This window comes from Pteronotus mesoamericanus, unplaced genomic scaffold (assembly GCF_021234165.1).
Source record: "Pteronotus mesoamericanus isolate MK-2021 breed Mesoamerican mustached bat unplaced genomic scaffold, CSHL_Meso_final contig_24, whole genome shotgun sequence".
Classification (NCBI taxonomy): domain Eukaryota; kingdom Metazoa; phylum Chordata; class Mammalia; order Chiroptera; family Mormoopidae; genus Pteronotus; species Pteronotus mesoamericanus.
The window spans coordinates 15,022,220-15,046,870 of NW_026555100.1; the positions used below are offsets into that span (position 1 = coordinate 15,022,220).

Sequence of the window (24,651 nt, forward strand, 5' to 3'; positions counted from 1 at the left end):
CAGTGGTTTGGTAGCTTTTGTATTCTTTAAGAAGAACAATGACAAGTTAATCTCTCCTTAAAGAAAAAAAAAATCAGAAAACATAATTTCATCAAATCTCCTTCAAAGGAATTTCTTTTCTAGCTTCTTATCTACTCTAAGCTGCTTAAGATATGGTAGTCAATATCAATCAGGAAACATTTGACCCAAAGAGATAAAGTCCGGAGGTATGATCATTTGATGAATGGTTTGCCCTTATCAGCTTGTAATTGCTATTATAAACCCAACAGAAAGGTTGCCTTCCACTCTCTTTTTTGAAATAAGCCAAATAAATAAATAAATAAATAAATAAATAAATAAATAACTAAAATAAAAAGTGGTGGTGCCACCATTAAGCCTTAGGCATTGAGCATGTGCAGTAGCCATTAGCTGTCACAAAGACAGCAGGTGTTGCATCAGTCGATATTTACAGCCTTTCAAGGACCCTCTTATCATGGCCTATAATTGTGTGTGTGTTTCTCTATGCAAGTGTGTGACTATATATAAAAATATGCATATTTACTTGCTTACTATTCACATACCTAAACTCTAGACTTTAGGAAGGCAGGGGGCTATGTCTGTTTAATTAGCTAAGGTTGACTCAGGGTCTAATGCAATATCTAGTACATAAGAAGTTCTCCCTAAATATAATTGTTGAACTGACAAATGATGACCTTAACTGAAAGAAGGAGAGATGGATGGATGAATAATGTGCTGTGCTGAGGGAATTATCATTCTTATTTTAAAGCTAAGGAAAGTGAGGCTCGAACATGGAGGTGCTGATGCAGAGGGGGAAGGCACTTAAGTCAATGTCTGCCATATCTTTGTGTGGACTTGCTGAGGATGATAAGAAGTCTCTTATCTTTAGCCAAGACACAAAAGGAGTGAAGCAAGAGAGGGTATACCACTAGCTCCATCTCTGTGTGACCTTGATCATAACTGCTATTGCTATTATTTTTAAGACCACTGTACTATAATGCAAACATTTCTCATACATTATCTCGGCTAATTATTATGACAATCATGGGAAACAAGTGTTATTATTTTTGTATATGAGATGAGAAAATTCAATAAAGTTAACTAACTTAAAAAACAACAACAGAATAATGAGACAACAGAATGAACAAACAACAACAGAATGGACAGGCATTACAAAAACCTGAGGGTCAATTTCCTAAATACTTATTGTCTATTACCCAAAGGTGAGTAGACAACAGCAATGGCAAAGTGATGATTTCATTTCTACATGCCAAAAGGAGCCTCTAGCTCAGCATCTCATCACTAGAACACAAGGAGAACAGCAATGGCTGAACCAAGTCTGATTTATTCTAGACTCTTTCACTAATACCACTAATACATTTTTACCCCAAGAATCCCAAAAACACTCCTTTTGCATCTGTGGTAGTGGGCACATATTTTTCCCTCTATCTGCTCAAAGGACACTTCACTTGGAGGAACAAGGAGAATCGCTTGTACAGTTTGGAAGGCAGGTGGGGCATTAGTGTGAAAAATTACCCAGAGAACCCTCAAAGGACACTTCACTTGGAGGAACAAGGAGAATCGCTTGTACAGTTTGGAAGGCAGGTGGGGCATTAGTGTGAAAAATTACCCATAGAACCCTCATAATCTCCAACCAAAGGTTTTTCTGTTGTGGATTAGTGTCTTTGTATCCTGTAAATTATTTCACCCACAACTCCAACAATCCTAGTAGGCTATAAAGACCAGCGGCTCTGACTGCCCTCCCTTAGAAGTGTGACAAAATGTCTCATCACGTTCAAAGTTGTCAACACAAGTGGACATAACTAAGTCTTCTCTATCCCCCTTCAAGTTAAAGATCTTCTAGGAATCTTCCCTGATTGCTCTAGCCATAAATACTATCTTTTTTCCAATTCCATGTAGTCTTCATAACAGAGCTAGCTTTTTATTCTTCTATGCACAATTTGTTTTATTAATCAGTTCAAGTACATTTACTTACTCTCTGAAATAGGCTGTGTTCTGCAGTGTGCCTAGGGCACAGTTCAAAACAGAACAGCTGCCACTCAATAAATATTTGTGACTTGAACGGGAGATCAGAAATGCCCCCCTTAACTTTGTCCAAAAGTACTGTTCTTATTAATTTTATAAGTAAGGCTTTCCTTCACTTGATCAGTGTCATATCGCACTGTCTTTCTATTGGGAGCTGCAGGTATCTCCTTCTTCTTTGTCCCTGTCCCCACCTCTACACACACTTTTTTTCCTGTTCTGAACCACAGTCTGTTGTTTCTGATGTGATGCTCTGCTCAAAATATTTAGCCTCTTCTCCCTCCAAAGCCACCTTACACTGACCAATTCCTTTAGTTCATCAGTATTTCATTTTTCTAGTATAAGAATATGCCTCATAATTTGGTAATGAACTGCCCCTATGTGTATCACTATGGCACTTGGTCAAGTTGGTGTGAGTAGACAGAAAAGGACTCTATCCCAGGTATGTACGGAACTCAAAGACAACCATACTTCTTTCAGGGCTGGTCATTTATAAATGATGAGTGATAGTCAAAAGAGGAACTGTGGGGAAGAGATCCCGCACTTAGAGTTAATGTGCAAATCCATGAGCAGTCTGAACTAATGAATATTCTAATAAGCATTTAGTTACTTTCAAACATTCAACTATCTGCTAACAAAGTACATCCAAAGAGCATGTTACTTTAATGAGCAGATAAGAGCTGTTCATATCAATGGGTGTGAGCTGGCCAGCATCAATGGGCTAAAATCCTCAAAACAGTCTTCTCTGAATCATCTACCACCATGTAGTCCTGCCACACCTACCAGGTTCTGGGGAAGGGGTGGGAGACTTGCCAGTGTGTTGAAAGTCTAGGAAGGGGAAGGAGATAAACTGAAAGGCATGTCTCCTTGGCTTGTTTCCAGAATTTCCTTGATCCAGAGACTTCATCTAAACTCATAAGAAAATACATGGGAAGTGAGTGACACAGGCTCAATGGGTTTTGCTGCCCTGGTCAGTGAACAAATTTAACCTTGTCCTATAGTTATAGGAGATCTCTGTGGATTGTTGACACTGTGGGGTTTGGTTTAAATTTTAAGTCAATTTCCATGCCAGAAAGTATGATCCTACCCCCTTTCTGTCATTTTAGTCCTTCACAAGACCAGAGAATATTTGCTCATGGAAAACACATTGATTTTAATATTTCTTTGATGATGATCCGCTAATCCTATCAAGTCCAGAGCCAAAGCCACAAATAAGGAATCACGGTAGCTGTGAGGCACAAGGAAAGCAGTGAGGTTTACAAAGGACCTCATGCACTAGTGGGTCAAAATAAAGCAAGAATGTTCTGTAGCTGGAAACCCATCTGCTGTCTGGAGGACCTCATCCATAGAATGGGTTTTAGAATCTCAAGAATGAGGTGTTTGGAAGATCTTTAAATTCATCTGGCCCAGCCCACTGAACTATGCCAACAAAGTTAATTCTATAAGCCCTGCTCATATCACAAAGAAGGAATTCTACTTCAGAAAAAGAAGAGCATTGGACAACCTGGGGCAGGGGAATTACCCTGGGGCTTTGGAGCTACTGAAATAGTTATAAAAGGTGAAATGTGTAAGAATTGAGAAGAGCTATGTGATATCAGGTCTTATGTCTACTTTTCCCAAAAGGAAAAAATCACAAATCATTACTAACTTCCCTTCTCTGACTCCTCTCTGTGTTGTGTCACCTGCCAATTACTGCGATTGTGCTGATGGCACCAGTTTCTCAAAGGCCCAGCTATAGGAACTAATTGTTGAACAGAACCAGGGAGCTATTAACACTGCAGCGGCGTGGCCCTTCTGGTTGTACTCTATTATATCTACACCATTGGGTTTGTTCAGCTCCAGCTAAGGCTTTGAAATGCTGAAATAAATCAACTCCTTTATTTAGATATAAACATCACATCACACTCCAGAAAGGGCTCGAATGGTCGCTGCTAGTTCACATATTCAGTCCAGGGCAAAGAGAGATACTTCCCTATAAATACCACTAACCATAATCTGAATCTTCTAATTTCAGAAACCCATTCCTCTAACAGAGTAATATTTATAGAAAATGAAATTTGGGTTTTTAGTTATGCCAACTTTCCCTTTCATATTCAAATGCTACATATATTCCAGAACATGTTTACAGAATTTGCCCATATTTCTAAATAAATACACAAAAGAAGTTCTGAAATATACACATTTTGAAGATGACTTTGTACACACCACGTTATTCCCAGATGTTTTACATTCTGCATTTCTCAATAAATGAATAACATGCTAGGAAAGCAAACACAGGCTGACAGTATTTAGTCTAAGTTTTTAAAATGGTATAACATGTGTAGCTAAAAACAATTTTCAATAACTATACTCGTATTTCACTATCAGCAGTTATTAAAGAATTCAAAATGAGCGCTTGTATGGTTCAGCATTGAGTTCTTGTAAATGTGGTCTTTAGGATGATTTTAATTGTTTTGGGTTTCTCACAACCACATGGCAGCAACAACTCTTGCCTTCTATCTTCTGAGTTATATATACACATATATATATTCATGCGACAAACCCATGATCCCAGTTCACTGCCACGAGCGCTCATTAACAAGCCTCACAGCCCCACAGTCGGTTCTGTGAGCTTTGAACCAGTTCCAGAATGAGGGCTACAGCAAATGGCAGCCTGGCCTTTACACTTTTTCCATTTTTTCCATTAAAAAAATGCCAAAAACTCCCAATAACTGCTCCTTTCACACCTTTTATCTCCTTTATAAATTGGTAATATTCACTCATTAAGTCTTAAACTTTGCTACATTCTTATGTAATGCTTAATTCTCTTCTTCTCTGGGGTTGGCTTGTGAAATGTCTTTAATTAAAAAAGCTAAAAGCACTCTAAATCTGGATGGCAGACTCATTTCCAGGGCATTCAGGCATGTTGTCTAATTTTAAAACTCTGACAGGATACATGTAAATTTATGCAAGTTTCATAAAAGTCACAATTTCCTCCTTGAATTCAAGCTAAAGAAAATGCCCCTGAGCTCTTTTCAAAGCTGTTTGTTTTACTGGAAAGCTCATTTTGCCCATTGTGTTGGAGGTGATTATTCTAAAGAATATCCAATGTCAGAGTCCCATCAATCCACTAAGAATTAAGGAGTTAAACTTTCCTACTATGGATCAAACAGTCTCTTTGATCACTATTTTATAGCTCCTAAATACAGATGGGGGAAAGGAGGGGAAATATTATCATGTGAATTATTTTGGTTGACAGTAATTAAGAAATTATATGTTAAGAAAATCAGTAATTGTTCACATGAGTCATTAATGTGTTTTCATTCTTTGTAAAACTTTCTGGCACGCCCTTCCTTTCTTGCTTTAAATAAGCAAGGACTGGAAAATATGCATAGTATTTGGAACCCAGGGGAGTGACATATTAATTCAAAGTTTGCTTGGAAGTGTAGTTTTGTGGAAATTCAAACGTGTTCCTATCTTCTCTGTTTCTATCAAACTTCACCCAAGACTTCGCTCCAGAATGTTCGCATAGACTCTCTGAATGTGTGAGGCAGGGTCGTCTATGGGCTGGGGCTCTCCTCTCTTCAGAGAGCCATAACGAGTAGACCTAGTGCTTAGAAAATCTGTAAGACAAACCACAAAACGGGGAAATCAAAACCAGCTCAGCCACGGGCAATTAACCAGTCCTTGCTAATTCTGTTGCTCCCCAGAAGCAAATCTTCACTCTGAATTAAAGCTTTGCCAAAGTTTGTTTTGGAAAGGTCTTAAATCCACAGGAAAGAGACTAACAGTGTATGATGGAAGGCTGAGACAGGCTCCCTCCCCAACAGTTGGGGCACCTTCGAGTGAACTCAGGTTAGCTTACAAATCGCCGATCCCTAAAAGAGCAGAAACTAAAATTACTTCTGTTTTTATTGAAAGACAGCCTCAAGTGCTGACATGTAGTGTATGACATGTGATACATAATAATACTCTTAAACCAGTTCTGACATAATATCTCCGGCGGCCTAATAACCGCAAATGATTGCTTTAGTTAAGAACTAGCCAGAAGCAAAATAGATCCATGTAAAAGTAGCTGGAACCATAAATACCTCAACAATATTTTATGTCACTTTGTAAAAGTTAAAGGAGTCCTATAATAATTAACAACAAAAACGCCATGTTCTTTACTATTGTGTGTTGGTTGTGAAAGGTTATTTCATAGTCCCGAGGCTGCCAGTGCCGTAAATTATGCAGGCACCAAGCAGCATTAAGGAGAAATAATAGCAATTTAAACGAAGGCTGACGTAATTCATGATAAACAGTCATTGGAAAATATTACAATGTTGTCTTTTTTGAGTGGGTTTAATCAGAAGAATGTGACCATATTCTAACATAAACCACTTCTCTTTTCCATTGTGCTTGTACTTGGAATGTTGGCACTCACCCTCGCTGCAAGGTTCTTATTCACAATAATTGCTGAATCCAGAGCTCTAACACCTCCAGGGAACCTAACAATGTAAATTTGGTGTTCTGATTGATGGAAGGAGCTTCCAAGACAAAGCTCAAAAGCTCTGGGCTGCATGGTGGCCTGAAAGAGGGGCTGAAATTTGAGATGCATGTAGTCAGGATGCCTAAAGAGTAAATATCAAAAAGATGGCTGAGTAATGCAAACGTTGAAGAATTACTTTATTGTCACGTTTACTAGAACCTTGAGATGTGGTATAAATGTGGCAGCTGTTCTGATAAAAGTGAACGTTTGTCACAGATTGTTCTGTGTGAATTGTAAATATAACAACATATTAGGAGCAAACACAACAAGGAAGACCAAACCTGCCAATTTTCATTAATGCAAAGTATTGCCAGGTCAGGATCATAAGACATGATCAAAAGATACGGTGGTGGCCAAGCAGAGGTTTATATCTGAACACATACCAGTAATTGTTACCTTGAATATGGGGGTGGGAGGGGGAAATTCTGTGCATAAAAACTGATTGGAGGAAGGTTTTTTTTTATAATCTCCCCTGCCCCCCCCCCCCCCCCCGCCCCCGCCAAGAAAAACAGCTCAAGAACATGCCAACATGGAGACCGGACAATATTTACCTCTCTGGAATTCACTCAGTCTTGGGGAGTGTAAAGAGAATAATGGTATTGCTATTACAACTATAAAGCCTTCCGGTATAGAGTTCATTTGAAAGTCTTTAAGCCAACTATTGATTATCTGTGTCGACCAAGAACAGCAAGGATAAAGAAAACACAGAATATCCAATAGCTTATTTTTCCCACTGGTTTCTATTCCATTCATGATCCATTCTTTCCAAAGGCCATTAAGAGGAGCAGAAGTGATTTCATTTTTTCTTTCTCTCCTTTTCTCTGCCAGCCTTCGGGTGGAGGTGCTAATGAGCTGGAATAAACGCAAATGAAGGCAGAGGAGGCCTTGCCCAGGAAGTCAGGGTCTTGGAAATCTGCAGAGTGGGGCCCCTGTCCTGGATAATCAAAAATTAATTGCCACCTTCCAAAGATCATTGAAAATATCCATTATATAGCAAAACAGGCTATTTCTGACTCTGGATCTCTTTTTCCAACTGAATCTATTTAAATAGTCCCAGAGGTCAAATTATCTGGCCACTCCTTTAAAAATATTCTTTCAAAATATGATAAAAGGCTTTCTTTGGCATTTATACTAATAAAAACGTATTTTATCTCCTCTTAGCACACAAACCTTACTTTCTCTAAATAGCTCATTGCGAACATTATCAGTGAATTTTGCTCAGTGTACAAATATTTTATGTATTACAATGAGTAGCAGAATGCAAAACTTGCAAATATTTATTTTTAGACATATGGGAAAAAAAGCAATTAGAGCTAAAAATGTGAAGAATGAAGAGCTCACTTAGAAACAATTACATGGGACATGCAAACTGCTCTGCCATCAAACTTTCATTTAGATGCCGTACAACATATTAAGAAATATAACTTGCACACAAAAAAAGAAAATATGATTTCACAACTGAAAATACCTAATCACTTTAAACAACATCTGGGGGTTATTAATTACTTACTCTGCAGCTGAATTAGCCAAACAGTAAGTGACCTGACTCAGAATTCCTCAATTTCTATTTTTGAAGAAAAAAGGAAACATAATGCCACAACTTGTATTCTCAAGTATGGATGCTCTCTGTGCAGTTTATGTGAATATACAAATGTGTGTACACATAATGGTCAATTTGAGTTCGCAAACGAGGCACATAGTGTTTATGCATTAATCACTACTTCCCCCTAAATACTGTCCTGTTTTTGTTTTTAGGGAGTTTAAAATTGTAATATTGAGTTCACTGTCTTTGCTCAGAGCCTTGTATGTAATTAGCATATTTTTCAGACTGGTAAAAATCTGACCATAAGCAGCATCTGAGAAGCTTCCCATTTCAAACTACTACAAAGCCTTTCATACGTAACCTCGTAATACATTTTAAGAACAAGTAATAGTGTTTAAATATTCCAGCCTTAAGATAAAAGAACTAACAATCTTATTGCCACACAAGCCACTGTACCGAAACACCCTAAATATTTATACTAACAGGAGTTGAAAACAGTCTCAGAGAACAATGCCAAAATATTTTCCCACTCATTAATAGGAACAGTCTTTGGGAAAACAGGTGCCAAAAAGCCAGAGTTTTTCTAATTCACTGGGTCCCATAACATGGTCTGTTACTGTAGGTTTCATGGGTAGTCAGCAGACTGGTTGACTTGTGGGCAGGGGAAAATAGCCTTTAAGACAATCCATATTTACATTTTTTATATGTCTCTAAAACATCTCTGAAGAGTACCAAATTTTGATTGTAAGAGACACAATTCTTTTCACATTTCCGTGTCTCTAGAATCTGTGGTCTCTCAATTGATGGCATCTTTTAATTATAATGCCTTTCATTTCTTAGTAGTACAAATAAAAATGATGTGGGTTACAATGGTGTCCTAGATATGATGAAATAAACTACCTGGATGTTTGGTCTGTAGCAGGGGGTCAGCGGGCTTTTCTGCAAAGAGTCAGATCATAAATATTTTCAGCTTTGTGGAGTAGACTTAACTCTGCCCTTGTAGCACACAAACAAGTAAAGATAAGACACAAGCATGTGAGTGAGGCGTGGCAGTATTCCAACAAAACTCTACAAGGAGGCAGTGGGCCATATGTGGCCCATGGGCCACAGTTTGCCTGCTGTAAACGAGATTGTAATCAGCACGGTGACCTGGGAGAACAGACCCAGTGGTGCACATTGATGGAACATCAGGCCAGATGCTATGCTCACTGAAGGCACAAACCTTGTCACACTCAACAGCCTTCCCAGCCTAATGACTCACCTACAGCAGGTGTTCATGTATTTCAGAGAAGGCTAAGGGGATGGGCCATGTTTAAACTCACACAAATCCCTAAATGGACATTGCTCAGGGGTGGGGAAGCAGGGACTGTGCAGGTGAAAGAAAGCTGAACATGAAGCCTATGGCCTCCTACCCCTATAGAAACACTGCTTTATATATTTGACAAAAGTCCAAGAAATTTTGAGTCTGATTCTTATGATCATTATTTAAGTGGATTGGAATTGTTAACGAGCTACTAAAAAGAGCAGCTGAACACACCCTGTAAGAGCACTGACTATGAAGTACGTAGTTGGTTAGAATCCCAGCTCCACCACTCAACTAGCTCTGCTGGTGGATTTTCCTAAACAGTTCTGAGTCTCGGTCTTCTCATCTGCCATATTGGTAACAATACCTATCTCAAAGTATTGCAGTGAGAATTGAAGGAGATAATGTATGTAGTAAGTGCTCCGTAAGTGGTAAAGTTGGCTTCACTAAGCCTTTCACTGAAGTGATTAATCATATTAAATACATATGATTCATTAAATGGATTATCATTGAAGGGCACAAATGATATTTAGGCACCTAATAGAGTGCCTGACATTTAGTCCACTCTCAATAAAAGGTATGAGCTACGTTATTAGTACTATTTTTTAATTAACTAGAATTCTCAGGAAATGAGCCGTCATCCTCATTAACAAAATGTAGTTTACAGAGAATCATTACAAATCATTATTTGTTTCACTGATAGAATGCAAGTGTGTGAGAACAGAAAGGGATCTCAAAGATTATTCAGTCTGGGTTCTTAATCTAAGGTTTTACATAGTCTACAGATCCTGAAAAATACATGCAGAAGTTTCAATATTTGCCTGATATATCAACTGATGCTCATGACATTCTTCAAAGCCATGATGATGATGATGGTGATATTTGCATGCACTTTCTCATGAGAAGATTCATAGCTTTCATCAGATTCTCAAAGGAGGCTGAAATTCAAAAACAGCTCAAGAATCCAGCCCAACCTTACACTTCACATACAAGACACGGAGCTAGGGGATTAACTGAGTGGCTGAACCTCCCTATTAGGTATGAGAGTCCAATTAGGAACCCAGTTCTCCTGACTTCCAGTCAAATGCCCTCTCTAGTGCATTGTACTTTTTCTTAATTTCTTGGTAATTAAGAGCATTAGAGTGTATCAGTGCAAAGTTATGGCTCTGCACTTTTACCTAAGGCAAGGTGTTTTACCTGAGCCTGTGACTGCCCAAGGAATATACCCTACCTTCTGTTGTGACTTCTCTCCACTTTCTAAAAACTCATGTCACCACCAGTTGTTGCTCAATGGTTCTTTCATTACACCTGGACAAAAACAATTAAGGAAGGAGGAGCCCTGGCCAGGTAGCTAAGTTAGTTAGAGTATTGTCCCGATAAGCTGAGGTTGCAGGTTTGATCCCTGGTCAGGGCACATACAGGAGTCAACCAATGAATAGATGGATAGGTGAAGCAACAAACTGATGTCTCTCTCTCTTTCTCATTCTCTCTTTCTTTTTCTCTCTGCCTTCCTCTCTGTCTCTAGACAAAATCAACTTTTAAAAAAGGAAGGAGAAGCTGGTAGTAATAATTCCTTTGCCCATTGCCATCCTCCATTACCACTGCCACTGACCCTGACTTTAGGCATTCTTACAGCACTGCACCTGTCTTAAGTGGGATTCAAATGTTGGGAACAGGACATTACCCATTGGAATTCAGGAGATTTGAGACTAAAAAAATAAAATTTTTAGTAAGTTCTTTAGGAGATGGATGCCAACGTGAAAACTTCTGCCTGAGCTCACTTTCTTGCCTAAGCCCTGTATTCACTGAAGAAATTTTTTCCCTGTTGCGCTTTAGAGCCATGCGCAAACTCGGAATCTTCATTCTGAACACTGGTCCTCAGCTCCAGCTGTAAAAAGTTCGGCAGATAGCGCTAATTGTGAACTAAGCCCACAGCAGGCTTTGATGATCTGATATCTCTGCTATCGCTTCGAAGGAAAAGAATTTTGGCAATAAGGGATTCCTGGAATTTGTTCTAACGAAACCATCAGAATGCTGAAGATTTTATAAAAAGGTGTTCATTACAGTTTTAGTTATATATTATACATTAAAGCAACAAAACAAAGCAAAATCCCAGAGGAAAAATATAAACTTCTAATAGGAAGGGATTATGAGAACCCTGATAAATTCATTTTATGAGTATTATGCAACCATTAAAATGGTGTTTATAAAAATGTTCATAATAATATGGGGAAATGATTATTTTATTTATTTTATTTTTTAAATTAATTTATTTATTTTTCCAAATACATTTGTCTCTGCCTTCCCCATTTTCCCCTGGAAAATGTTCCCAAGTAAATAAAAATACTTTGGAAAAAGACTGTAAGGAAATACATAAACACTGATGAGATTATCAATGCTACTTAGGGAGGCAGTATCAAAGACTGGATAAGTATACCAGTTTTGAAGCCAGACAATCCTGAGATGGATTCCACCCCAGCCATTCACTAGCTGGGTGATTTTAGACTGATGTGGCTTTTCTTAGTCTCTGTTTCTTCCTGTGACGTGATGGTTAATATGAGCTTCCTTATAGAGGTATTCTCAGGAGTAACATAATATAAGCAACGGACTTAGCATAAGGCCTGACATATTGTACATATCAGTACAATATCAGTACTTGTCATATCAGAAAAGAATGACAAGTATTATTATTATCCTACTTGTACTTTTCATAATGGAAATAATTTTATAATGAGAAAAATATTTTTGAAAACATCGAACTGTTTTTTTTTTTACCATTTATTTTGTTTTTATTTTTGAAATACTGTATAAGGGGATGCATAAAGGGTGGGGAATGCCTAGTTAGCTGAAGTTTCTAGTTATTTAGGGTTTGCTGTATACCATCTTGCGGCTGTGACATCATGTCCTTTAACACTGGGTCACATTCAGGGGGATGGCATTAAGAACACAGGTCAAGAAGCTGGTGCCCAAATCCCATTCTGTTCTTTCAACTGCTACAGTAATACGTGGCCACTATTTTCCTGATCAGTTCTTTAGCTGTCCAATCAGGTCAATGATATCTGTCCTCTTGGTTACAGAGTTACTCACAGGCAAGACATTGAAGAATAGGGGAAGGCCCTTTGAAAAGTATGGGGAGCGCTCTTTCATGTGATAAATGTTCCTCTCATGAGGTGTGAGTGGCAGGCCTGAGGGTGGGACAAGCAGTTACCAGGGTTGGGGCGACGCTCTCCGCATCTTTGAGTCCACCTCCTCAGCTCAGACAAAGGGCACTGGCACCAAGGGTCAGCAAGACAATTTAATGGGGCCCCATATTAATCCCTGTTTGTTCTAGTCCTGACACATTTCAGCTTCCGGTCTTTTAAGGACTATGGGACAGAATATATTCTCTACAACACAGGACCTGTTATATGTGCTATGGTAAAGACAGACCTCAAGAGAAACAACTAGGACCAACTAGTTGAAAGCGTATGAGCTGGGGATGGGGCAGGAATCATTTCCCTGATACAGTTTCTAGCACTGTGTGGGATACCTTCATAAAATATTTTATCTCTTATTTTAAAGACCTAATGTTCATGTCTAAAACTGGGAGGATGAAAGTGTGACCTGCTAAATCCTGTGTGTTGTGAAACTGCCTCATTCAAGATCTTTCACAGAACTTGTCTGAGAGAAAGAAGGCCTCATCCTCATCTACAAATAACATGGGGCAAGTAGATGATCCATAAAGTATCCTTGGGGCATAAGTGCCATCCACCAAGTAATCTTCCTATTAATGAACACTATACTGGCTGATCCTTTTATTTCCCAACACTTCCTGATATGATTCCAGCCTGAACTGCGATCTATATTATGTTCCTGATCCATAGAGCCCATATTTTGTTAGAACTTCTCAATGCACTGTATGCTAATGGTCCTACCATTGTTCCTTGATTTCCACAATGAATTTTGCTATCTGTGGGTTAAAGGCTGAAAGCTCAATGTGTTGACTTCTGATTACCATTTTCCCTAACTTAATGGTGCTCCTCATCTTCTTCAGAAAGAACATCCTTCTAGGTTGTGCAGACTTCAGGGTTTGTAAAGCCTCATAAGAGTGGATAATCTTCAACCAAAGGTAGTGACCAATTAATTTAGAACATTCTCTTGTTTGAAAAGGTGAGTAAATGTTGAGGAAAAAAAAGAGTTCCTTTGAGCTAGACATTTTTCCTTGAGAATTAAATCAACTGTCAATGAGCTAAAGCTTAATGCTTAAGATCAAGAAATATTTGTCTCTAAGATAGGAGATAAGATAATGGAAATTCAAAGTCCTCTGGAATCTATCAGCATTTTTATATTATTTCAACAAACATATGTTATTTCAGAGATGAGTAAATCATGATTCTTACCCTTCTTGGAGCTTAGAATCCAGTGAAGAGAAATGCAGTAGAATGTTGACTTAAATACCAAGCAGGAGGAAAAACCAACTTTGGAAAAGTACTGACTAACACAGAAGGAACAAGGAGCAGGGTGTTAAAGATGATTATTCTGAAGCAACTCTTTCAGCCTAGAAGCAGCCCTTTAGACAGCCAAGAAGCTTAGCAAGCGCCTCACTCCTACCCCCTACTGTAAAGCTGGCGCATCCCTCCATTTGTTTCTTATATACCCAAAGGAACATGTCCCATTTTGCCTCCAAGAGTCTCCCCTTGGGCCCTAACAATGATGGAGCCTGTGACACAAGGACCCAAGAGCATGTGCTTTTCTCAAGGCAGGGGAACATCTTTTAGGAAGAAAAAAAAGTTTTGCTTGTGGAGGCTGTTTCCCATCAATGCTGAAAGCTAAAAATGGCAGAGGAAACAATCTCTCTCTTTGAGCTTCAAAGTCCAGATTATCTTCCACCCCTTCATCTGAAATAACTTCCTCCTCTTTCAATCCCTCCAGGTCCAGTTGAAGATGCACTTCTTCTAAAGGCCTCCCCTGACATCCGGGACCTCTTCGCACACCTTTAAACCTCCTCCATGAGCCCTTAGCTAACTTTCATTGTTGCATATATGCCAAAGATTTCCCATTTACAAAGATTGGCAGATATCATCTCCTTTCAACATCAAAATAGCTCCTGACTCCTAGCTCTATGCTCCTCTCACTTTGTGGTAGAAAAGTTTGTCTACTGGGGTCAGCAGTCTGGGCTGTGAAGGCACCAGCTTCCACTTCAGCAACAGGCTAGGTCTGTGGCCGTGTTGTAGCCTGTATCACCACAAGGTCACTCATGGTAAAATGCAGAATTGTTGAGAGGATCATGGATAATAACTGTAGTAGACCATTGCTCTATGTCTTATCTCAGCCAACTTGATTTTTAAGTATCTTGAGAGCAGAGACCAATATCCCAACAATGCCTGGATTTCTGCCTTAAACAGAATCAGTGCTCAATGAATGAATGAATGAATGGATGGATGGAATGGATGGATGGATAAGCATCCAAGGAGCATCCTAGAATACACTAGCCTTTTTCTGCCCAAGTCCTGTCCATTCTTGAGTCCTCCTAAATGCAGACTGGAAAGCTAAAAGGGCCATTCACTGAAGAGATTCTTAGGGAGAGAATTTCTAGGCAACTTCCAAAGGGAGCATAAAGTCCAGATGATGGCATCGAGGCCCAGGCTGGCCAGCAATGAGAAGATTTCCTGAGCAGGCAGCGCAGCTGGCTCTGGTGCCAAGAGCTTGGCTACTCTGCGTCCTTTGAAAACCCATTACCAAATCATGGCAAGAAAATTTAATTTTAAAACGGGAAATGATTTATGTGCTACAGGAATAAAGAAGTGACAGAAGCAGGAAAGCTTGCATACATTTCAATTTTTGAAATTAGGCCTATAATTTTTTCTTTAAAGGAGGATGCCAAGTTGGGAGAGCCAATGAGTTCTAAGCAGAAAATTACAGAGAGGTCGATAATGAAAGTCCTGTCAGCATCACAACCCCATGTCTTAAAAAGAGTCCCGGAGAACACAGGGCAGTTTACTATCCATCCCTTTCAACTCCTCAATAGTTCCAGCACTTAAAGAGCTCTACATACATATCTACTTCTCTCATGAGATGGGAAGCTTGTGGGAGATTTGAGCAGGGAGGTGATCACTCTGGCTGGTATGGTGAAAAGAGACGGAAGGATTGCAAGAGCTAAAGCAGGGAGACTGGTGTAACATATACAAGAGAGGACAGTGGCTGGCATCAATTTCTTGATCCCAATCCAATGGTTTTCAGATTTTGAATCTTTACGATCATTCCTTTCCTAACCACTCCAACACACACCAATCTCTCTAAGTCCTATAAAACCTATTGTGCATTCATTATCTAGAGACCTGGTGATCAGCTATCTGCTTCCAGTTGCCTATCACAGGAAGCCTGAAAGATCTTTCTGAGCTGGGCTCACCCTGAGGAGCAGTCTAGAGTAATGGTTAAGAGTATGGATGCTGAGTTAGACTGTCTAGGTTCATACTCTGGTTTTGCCATTTGATAGCTACGTAATGTTGCCATGCTTAATTGTCGTTATATGTAAAATAGGGGAGAGCAATGATACTGAGGTACAGCATGCATGTATCCATTCATTTATTTAACCAGTATTTATTATATACCTACTCTGTGCCAAGTATTGTTCTGATCCCTGGGCACATGCTTGTAAACAAGACAAAGTTTCCAGCTCTCACATCATAGTATTGGTGGAGATGAAGTCACAGAGTATATACATGCAAAGAAACAAATATTGCATTAATATCAGATAGTGATGAGTTATAGGAAGATAGTTCTACATTGCATGATGGGATAGAGCTGGACTTGTGCAAAGGGGAAGGTCAGAGAAGACTTCCCTGGGGAGGAGATATCTGAGCTGAGGCTGGAATGATGAGAAGGAGCCAGACCCATGATGTTTGGAAAAACACATTCCATGCAGAAGGACAAACAAACAAGTATTTCTAGAATGAACGGATGTTGAATGATATTCCATAGCAAATGATACCTCACTATTCCTAGCAGTGTAGGTGTAAAACAGTCTTGTGGGTAGTTTTTGAATAACCACTATGGACCCGATATGTGGTGATGGTTGTGTTGGGTGGTGTAAGAGGTACAAGAAAATCTGGATAACAGTGAGTGCTGAAGTAGCACTTACCCTGTACTCAGTGCTTTAAGTCATTAACTCACTTAATCTTCACAACAATCCTGGTAGGTATGCTCTATATCTATGAGGTATGGTCCATGGCTACCCTGAATAGTGCCACTCTCTTCTCCACATACTACAGTGTAAATTCCTGAGGAGTGGGAAATTCTTCTCTCTCACTCTCAACTGTGTGCACAAGGACCAAAAGAGTAGTTGGCACAGAGTAGGTGTGTAACATATATTAGTGAAATGCATGAATGGATTACTGGAACAGTGTTAGGCACTATGGTGGGCTCTAAGCATCCCCAGAGAGACTAACCTACAGTTCACCTATTGGATTGTATTTTAATCCTCCCATCTCCCCTGACAGGATAGAATGAAGGGGTTTAGAAAGAATCTTCATTTACCAAGAGGATTTTAAAAATCAAGTGAATATAGATGTCCTGAACCTCATACCACCATCCCTACCCCTAAACCATTACTTTGCTTGTGATTTTTTTTTTTTCAATGATCTGGCCCTTTCCTATAGTTTTTTCTTTAATTGATAAAAATATCTGTTTCACCCTAGAGAGGAATATGTTGATCTTGCTAATGTAATGGGATATAACTTTCTTGCTTTTCTGGATGAAATGCTAGGTGAAATATTAGCCAATATAGACACAGATCCTTTCTTCTGGGGTGAACAAGAGTTTATTGTACTCATGCGTCTAAATAGTTTTTAATAACCCATTGAGCCTACTCAGCTACAAAAGGAGTCCAGAGTTATTTTAAAGTATCCTTTCAAGTTCTAAAAATAGAAAAGAAATCCACGAATCCTACCCCTTCCATATATCATGAGTCTGTAAGTTAATTTACAGTAGAAACATAAAACTTCTTTTCATTAACCCCTGAGAGATGGTACCCTAACTTCCAGTGCTTCTGCCCAAGGAAGCCTGCTCTCCAGCTCTCTTTGTGTCTCCCTGTCCTAAGCCAAGGCCATATGTTAATCATTACACATACTACAGAGCACATCCAATACACCTCTACCAGCAAATTTATTTGAGTTTGGTTTACTGTGTTCTATAATGAACTTAACATTCTCTCTGTCCCTACTTTGGCAGCCAAAAAGAGAAGGTACCAAGAGTGGTCCTAGTTAAATTACTCTCTAAGGATAAACAGAATTTCTAGAAAATTTTCAGGACAAAGCAGTCCTCCAAAGTGAGATCTCTGCAGGTTAAGTTTTCTGCATATACAGCAATATACAAGAAGCACAACTCCTTTCTCACTTGGCTTCAATTAAAGAGAAATGTCTGCCTTGTTATCATCTGGGAGATCGGGGGGCACCACAGGCAGGCAGCAAAAGCCTGCATGTGGACAGGGGCCAGGAACAAAGCCATTTGATCATCGAAATCCACTGTGACCATGAAACCTACTTTGGCAAGGAAAAAAGTGTTTACTCACTTACAAATTCCCATGATCCTTAACAAAACAACTGCCTTTCCTTTCATTTCCAGCAAAACATGTGATGTTTAGAGGGGAAGAGGCAGAGTCCAGCTCATCCTTTATGCTTCAAAATAATTTTATAGGTCCTGTGTTTTCTTTCATACATCAAGGTTTTGTCCCCTCTTCTGTTTCCCTCCTTCCTTTTGCTTTTTCTTCTTTTTGTCTATGTCATTATTTTACCCAACAGGGAAACAGAAAGAGAAAATTCAGTGTGGAGTCAGAAAAGCTTTTTTAAAACATTATAAAAAACAGAAAACTTTTCTTTTCCATTAAGGTTCTAATAAGAATCTGGAGCCTTAGGGAAATGGTTCCTTTATTATTCAATGAACAAGACTGGTTCAAATGACTACAAGTTATCCAAGGTCTAACACTCTATAGAATATTCATTTATCAAGAGGAAGTTTTTTGTTTTGTTTTGTTTTGTTTTGTTTTTTGTTTTCAAATCAAGTACATACAGACTTATTCTGAGCCTAGTGAGTGGACTGTTACTACTCAATTTTAAGATGGATAAATGAAAGGCCTATGTAACTAACTCAGAGGAATAGCAAATTGGACAGTTAAGCCTTAATTAAACCTGGGCTATTTCTAAAAGCCTAGCACTCTTTTCACTCTACCATTTTGTCCCCTCTGTCCATTAGCAGAGTATATGTTTCAACATTGACGTAGTCAACTTCTCTCTGGGTCAGAGTTCATAGTGTTTGACACATGGACCAAAAACCAAGATGGCAGGCCATCTCAGCATTGTACTTTTCAGGTTAATTACCATATCCTTTCTTTACCCCATCCCATTTCTTATTCAAGAAACACACACACACACACACACACACACACACACACATACACACACATACACACACAGCCCAACTCCAAAAAACTGAGAATCAAGAGTTATATCTCTTTGTAATTCAAAACTCAGACTGAAATAAACTGTATCTTGTATTTTTTTAAATGAAGCATATCTTAATCCATTTAGTCCCACCTACTTTTAAGAACTGATTTCATCTCATTTATGTATATTGGGTCCACCTTAATCTCTCTGATGGAAGCCAGTCCCTTAAAGTTATCCATTCACCTACTGTACTGCGTGTGCCTTTGTTTGGATTTAGCTGTCAACACTTCCCACATGTGAAATCAATCTGTGTGACATTAATGTAAACATTGTATATTACAAACTGGTGGACATTTTATTGTTCTAACAGGAAAAATAGACAAAGTGTTTGCATGTGTGTGTTTTCTCCACAGCAGAGACAATAACATCACATAAATGACAATACGTGTTTTACAAAAGAGGAACTGAATTATAAAAAGAGGTAAGGCCAAGGGGGGCTGTCGGAGGGTGCCTTGTGCTAGGAGATCCTCACAGGGCGGTGGGGGCAGCAATTATGCACAGGGTAAAGATTTTTGTGAGAAAAAATATCAATCATAATGTCACTTTCCCCACATGTTATTATAATCTCATTTGCTAATTGCATGTGCAATGCAACCGGTTTTCATAATGCTTTAACAGGGAGTCCAGTTGCTTTAGTTTTAAAAATAGTCAAATCTCTTGTGCTAAGAAAAGGCACATCGCCTTTAAGAGCATTGTGACTGACAAGATGGAAGAATGCGGGCAGGATGTGGAGGCTGAAGCTTTTCAATCACCTACCGTTAATATGATTCAATTTATGCTTATGTCATAGGTTTAGACACTGCACAGTGCTGTAAGCAAGGAAAGGACTTGAATAAAACACAGTGAAGAAAGCAGATGGTATGCTATCAAAACCCTTCAAGCCTAAAATAACCTTTCCCAAGTAAGAAGGATAGTTAATTAAAATCAGGATATATTTACTCTATTCTGACTATCTCAATGTAAATAAAAATCAAAATGACACTACTGTAATGTGGGACTAAATGATGAAATTTCATCTACATTATTTTTCTTTAATAGTTTCTAATCAAACTTTTCATTAAACAGCTTCATAAAATTCCACGGAGAATTTATTTATTGGCACTCTTGGTAGATTTCAATGCTTTGCTTTTATTGTTCAATTAAACTAGTTTATTCAGTGGACAACATTGAAACAATGGGGAGGGGGGAGGTGTCTGGGCAGTTGGGCAAGTCTGTCACACTGTGCAGAGCCCATTTTCAGAGATGAGCCCGGGGGAGCGCAGTAAGGCATAGAGCACACGGAGGAAATGGGAGGCAGCCCTGCCCACGAAGGAACATCCACTTCCAGTTCCAAAGCCACTGCCTAGATTCATCCCAGCCCTGGTCCACGAACTCACATTCATGTCTCCCTGGTGGAGAGGGTATCAGGCCATTTATAAGACCCCCTCAAGGGCAAAACCCACGGAGGGTGATGACTAAGGACAAAGAAACCTGAGAGAGGCCAATGGTTGATCCAGGGGGAAGGCAGCCATTTCTAAGATGGAGAGTCAATTCTAAAAATTTTCTAATAGCCTCTTTCCCAGTCCTTTAAAACCAGATCCAGGTCTGCCTTTTCCAAGAGGCTTTCCCTGACTCCTCCCCATGATCGCCATCTCCCATCACTTTACCTCTCCCGCCCCCAACCCAGTGCGAAATTCCTACTGCACTTGCTTTTTGCAACACTCACCAAATACTTAATCACCGACTTTCCTGTAACATTAGTTAACCTTTCGGGTGCGTTAATCCTGTCTTCCCCAATTAGATTTTAAATCCTCAAAACAAGAGGGGACTGTGTTTTATTTGTCTTTTGAACACCCCTCCTCCCAGCCATACTCCATAATTCCATTTAATAGAAGAAAGCAAAAAAATATTAGTTAATAAAATAAACATTATTTAATCATAGGAAAGTAGACACTGTCCTTTTGAGAAGGGCCTTGGAGGCATTTTATGACAATTTATGAATTTCACGTGTCAAAGGTGTAGCTGCTAAATGCTATAAACTCTTTGCCATCAGCTCCACCATTCATTCACCTGGTGATATGGCTAATAAAATTTGATTTTTACAGCCTAGGCATACTGTTACCTAAATTACATTGGACCAATTACTGAAGTCACCGAACGTGTGGTACAGAATATATACTGTGTAGAAATTCATCTGTGGGCCCCCTGGCACTCGCGGTAATCTGACAGAAGTGTTTCAGTCACCTGGCAGTGTTTAATATTAGGAACATTTGTTTAATGCTAGTCACTAATTAAATTTATGTTCTTCCACCAACTGCTAGTAGGTTGGAGAAACCCAACCCCATGTTTTAACAAACCCTTTAACTCATGTTGACTTCTAATACAACCAGTTGGAGGTTTAAATGGGTATTTTCTGGAAATTGAGAATATGACCAAAAGTGGAAGGTGGGGGAGGGTTGTTGGGGAAGGTGTTCAAATCAGGCCAAAATAAGCTTTTTTTTTGTTTACTTACTAAAATGAAATACTCTAAGAAACACAAACTATTTGAAGTACAAATGTAACTAAAAAAAAAAATTCTAATACTCTAGTTATTAAACTAGTCATCTAGAAGCTCTTTAAAGGTACCTTTATTCCAAAAGAAAGCTTCCACTTTAAGAGGCTGGAGAAGAAAAACAGCATTAAAATTAGCTACACCAGAAGAAAGTTCAGGGAAACATTCAAAAGTCAGATGCTTGTGTTTGTGAGAACATTTAAAACTAATTTAGTAACCTAACCATTGTGATCGCTGTTAAATTGGAACTTCTTTCTACTACTAATTCTAGATGGAACAGCTTTGAAACTCAATGACTAATAACTCTGAAATTAGCCAAAAAGGTTGAAACATTTTCTGATTATATTACATTGTGAAACTCTAATTTTGAATACTCTTAAAGGAGGGAAAGCATTCTTCGAGTTTAATTCTGTTTCAGGAATTTAGAGATCTGCTTAGTGCCAAGCAGGATGCGGAGCATGGGAGTGGGGATACAGATGAAAAACTCAAAATCAAATTATTGAAAAGGAAAGATTTATACATGCTGCTCTGAAAAGAGAGGGTGTTTTAAAAAATATATTGGATACCTTCATCGAGTTGAATATAAAGGTTTTTTGGGTATTAAAAATATGATAACAAATTCTTGGGAGAAGGAAAAAATAATTTGCGTAAGTACTATTACTCTTACAGATTGACAGTCATTTGACAAGCAGAGTTGTGAAAGGCATCTGAAAAAATAGTTTGTAAAAAAAAAAATGTCATGTGCAATAAACTTAGGTCCCTTTCCTCTCTTTCTTCCCTTCCTTCTTGGATCATCATATCCCATCTCCTCATCCTTACCCCTCCTCTGTCGACACACCTACTCACAATATCCCTCTCACATCAGGTACAGGGATGCCAGAGTCAGGAATCATCAGATTGGAGAGGCCCCAGTGGACTTCCAAAACCATGCCTAGGCCTGTAATGGTTAAGCGGAATAATCTCGATCTGAATACTCTGCATACTAGGGATCAAAATGTTTGCCAATAGAGTCAAGAACTGTTCTAGCTCAAGGGGCCCCGTGCTCTCTGTGGGCCAGAATCTCAACCTCTTCTTCACCCAGGTACCCATGAGTAACTCAGCATGGGTCAGTCATCAGACTGGTCACTCGATGGTGGAAATTCCCCAGAGAAGGGAAAAGGCGAAGCTGGGGTTTGTTCATGTCTCTATAAGTAAAGAAATTTCCCAGGAACATGTGTAGTTTGATAAAACACCCCCAGGATATTCTGACATCCCTGTCCACTGAAAACCACTGATATGATCCAATCCTTTCAGCAAACAATGAGAAAGTAAAGATGTGGGAGATGTGATCTTGGCTTGCCTCCAGTCATGCACTATGTCATGCAAGGTCTTCCAAACTGATGATATATCTTTTCCTCCTTCTTTTCTATCTACAGAGATAAATGACCAATCTGCTAGGCAGAGGTGCAGATAAAGATATGTGTGCATATATCCATCCTTGGTGGACACAGTGTATGAAGATATATGCATATATAAAGATTATCTATCATCTATCTATCTATCTATCTATCTATCTATCTATCTATCTATCTATTCAACTTATAGTACTGAAATGGTTACAACTGGTGCATTTTCATAGTTCCTTATAACACCGAAAAGTGAGTGACCAGGTAAATAACCAATCAGTACCTGAATAGTTAGAGCCTTTTAAGAAAGAACTAACATGAAAGCTTCCTATCCTAAAGTCCAATTTTAAGGTCGACCAAGCAACTTCAGACTACATTAAACAAATTCTAAATAATACTCTTCTACCCTGGTAAACAGAGGCTGCCAAGAAGTCAGTGCTGCCTTATGCCGCAATAATTTGGGGGATGGGAGGGGTGGGGTGGCACATTAGGCTTGTGAAAATAAGCCCTGTTCCCCATCACTGATCTTCACAAGAACTGAAAACAAGTAGACGTGCACACACAGGTTTCGCACAGGAAAAAAAAAAAAAAAGACTCACCAAACTCATCGCATATACTCTCATTTTCTATGAGTGTTGGGTGGTCAAAGGTGTCCCGACAGTACAGGATCTGAGGGTTCTTGCTGACCACTGCAATGCCCCCCAGGGCTAGCGCAAACTGGTCCGTTAGAATGGAAGACGGCTTATCCTGGATGCGTTTCAGCATCGAGCGATACCGGCAGTACTGGGGGTAGCTGAGAACTATCACGTTCGTTTCTTCCTCGTCCTCTCCTAGACAAACAAGAAAACACTTCCGTTACCCTCTTCCCTCCAACAAAGAACTGTCATGGCCATGGCATAACTTCAATAATCCCTTCTGGTTTCATGCTAAAAATATAGTCTTCGATATAAGACTCTTATACCAGTTCATGCTCATTACAGGCTGACAAGACATTCATCCTCCCAGACCCACCTCACCAGTCCAGCTCCAAGAAAAGCCTCAGGCTACCTGTACGGAAATGAAAAAGTAGAGAGGTATGACCCCATAGACATATTAAGCAATTTTGGAGACATATTAAGCAGTATAACCAAAGAAAACTGTTTTGAAAAAATCAGTATATATTTTAAGCATTAAAGTCATCATTGTAGGAAAAATCAGAGTTTTGTTGAGCTTCTTTTTGCTTATTTCCACACTCTGGTATGGCTCTTTTTCTTTTTGTGGGGGAGAAGGGGATTATACAATTATTCATTGCTTGAGGACAAAGGTAATCGAGCCCCTAAGAACTGTCCATGAGTCTAAAGAGCATCATCGTTTGCTCTGGTGGTTATTAGTGCTGTGCAACAAATCTTTCCTGTGTTCTTTACGGTCCTGTGGAAAGACTGTGCTCTCAGGTCCCTTGGAGACAAGTGGCTGTGTGAATTGTTTTGGCCAATGAGATATGACAGGAGTGAGTGACTCCTTTAAGAGCTAGTGTTTGACCACACTGTCTTTCCCTTGCTCTGGACATCTGTAATGTTTCAGAAAGTGGCAGTTCTGCCGGTCTGGGTCTTAGAGTGAGAATAACACGGAGCAGGGTCCCTGGCTGATCCTAAATGGATGTATAAGCAGAAAAGAAACATTTCTTGGGGGTTATCTGTTTTTGCAGTGTGATCTACTCCAACTTGATTGATACACCCACCTTCTCTGCCCTCTCCCCCACCCCATACCCCCTATCTTTTAATGTTTCTCAAATCCATCTGGTAGCTTGGCACATCTCAGAGAACCACGCTGAGAGGACTCCCCAAAGCAACCCTGTGAAAGAACTTCATCAGAACCAACTTAA

At 39.3% G+C, this 24,651-nt stretch overlaps 1 protein-coding gene across 1 annotated transcript in view; it reads right to left on the bottom strand.

The window, feature by feature from the left end:
* The window catches only part of ARID5B (AT-rich interaction domain 5B), a 178,405-nt gene that overhangs the window by 65,231 nt on the left and 88,523 nt on the right, over window positions 1–24,651 (bottom strand). The window contains exon 4 of the mRNA XM_054572736.1: window positions 23,390–23,620. Within this exon, the coding sequence (XP_054428711.1) occupies window positions 23,390–23,620 (231 nt within the window). The remainder of the gene's footprint in view (window positions 1–23,389; window positions 23,621–24,651) is intronic.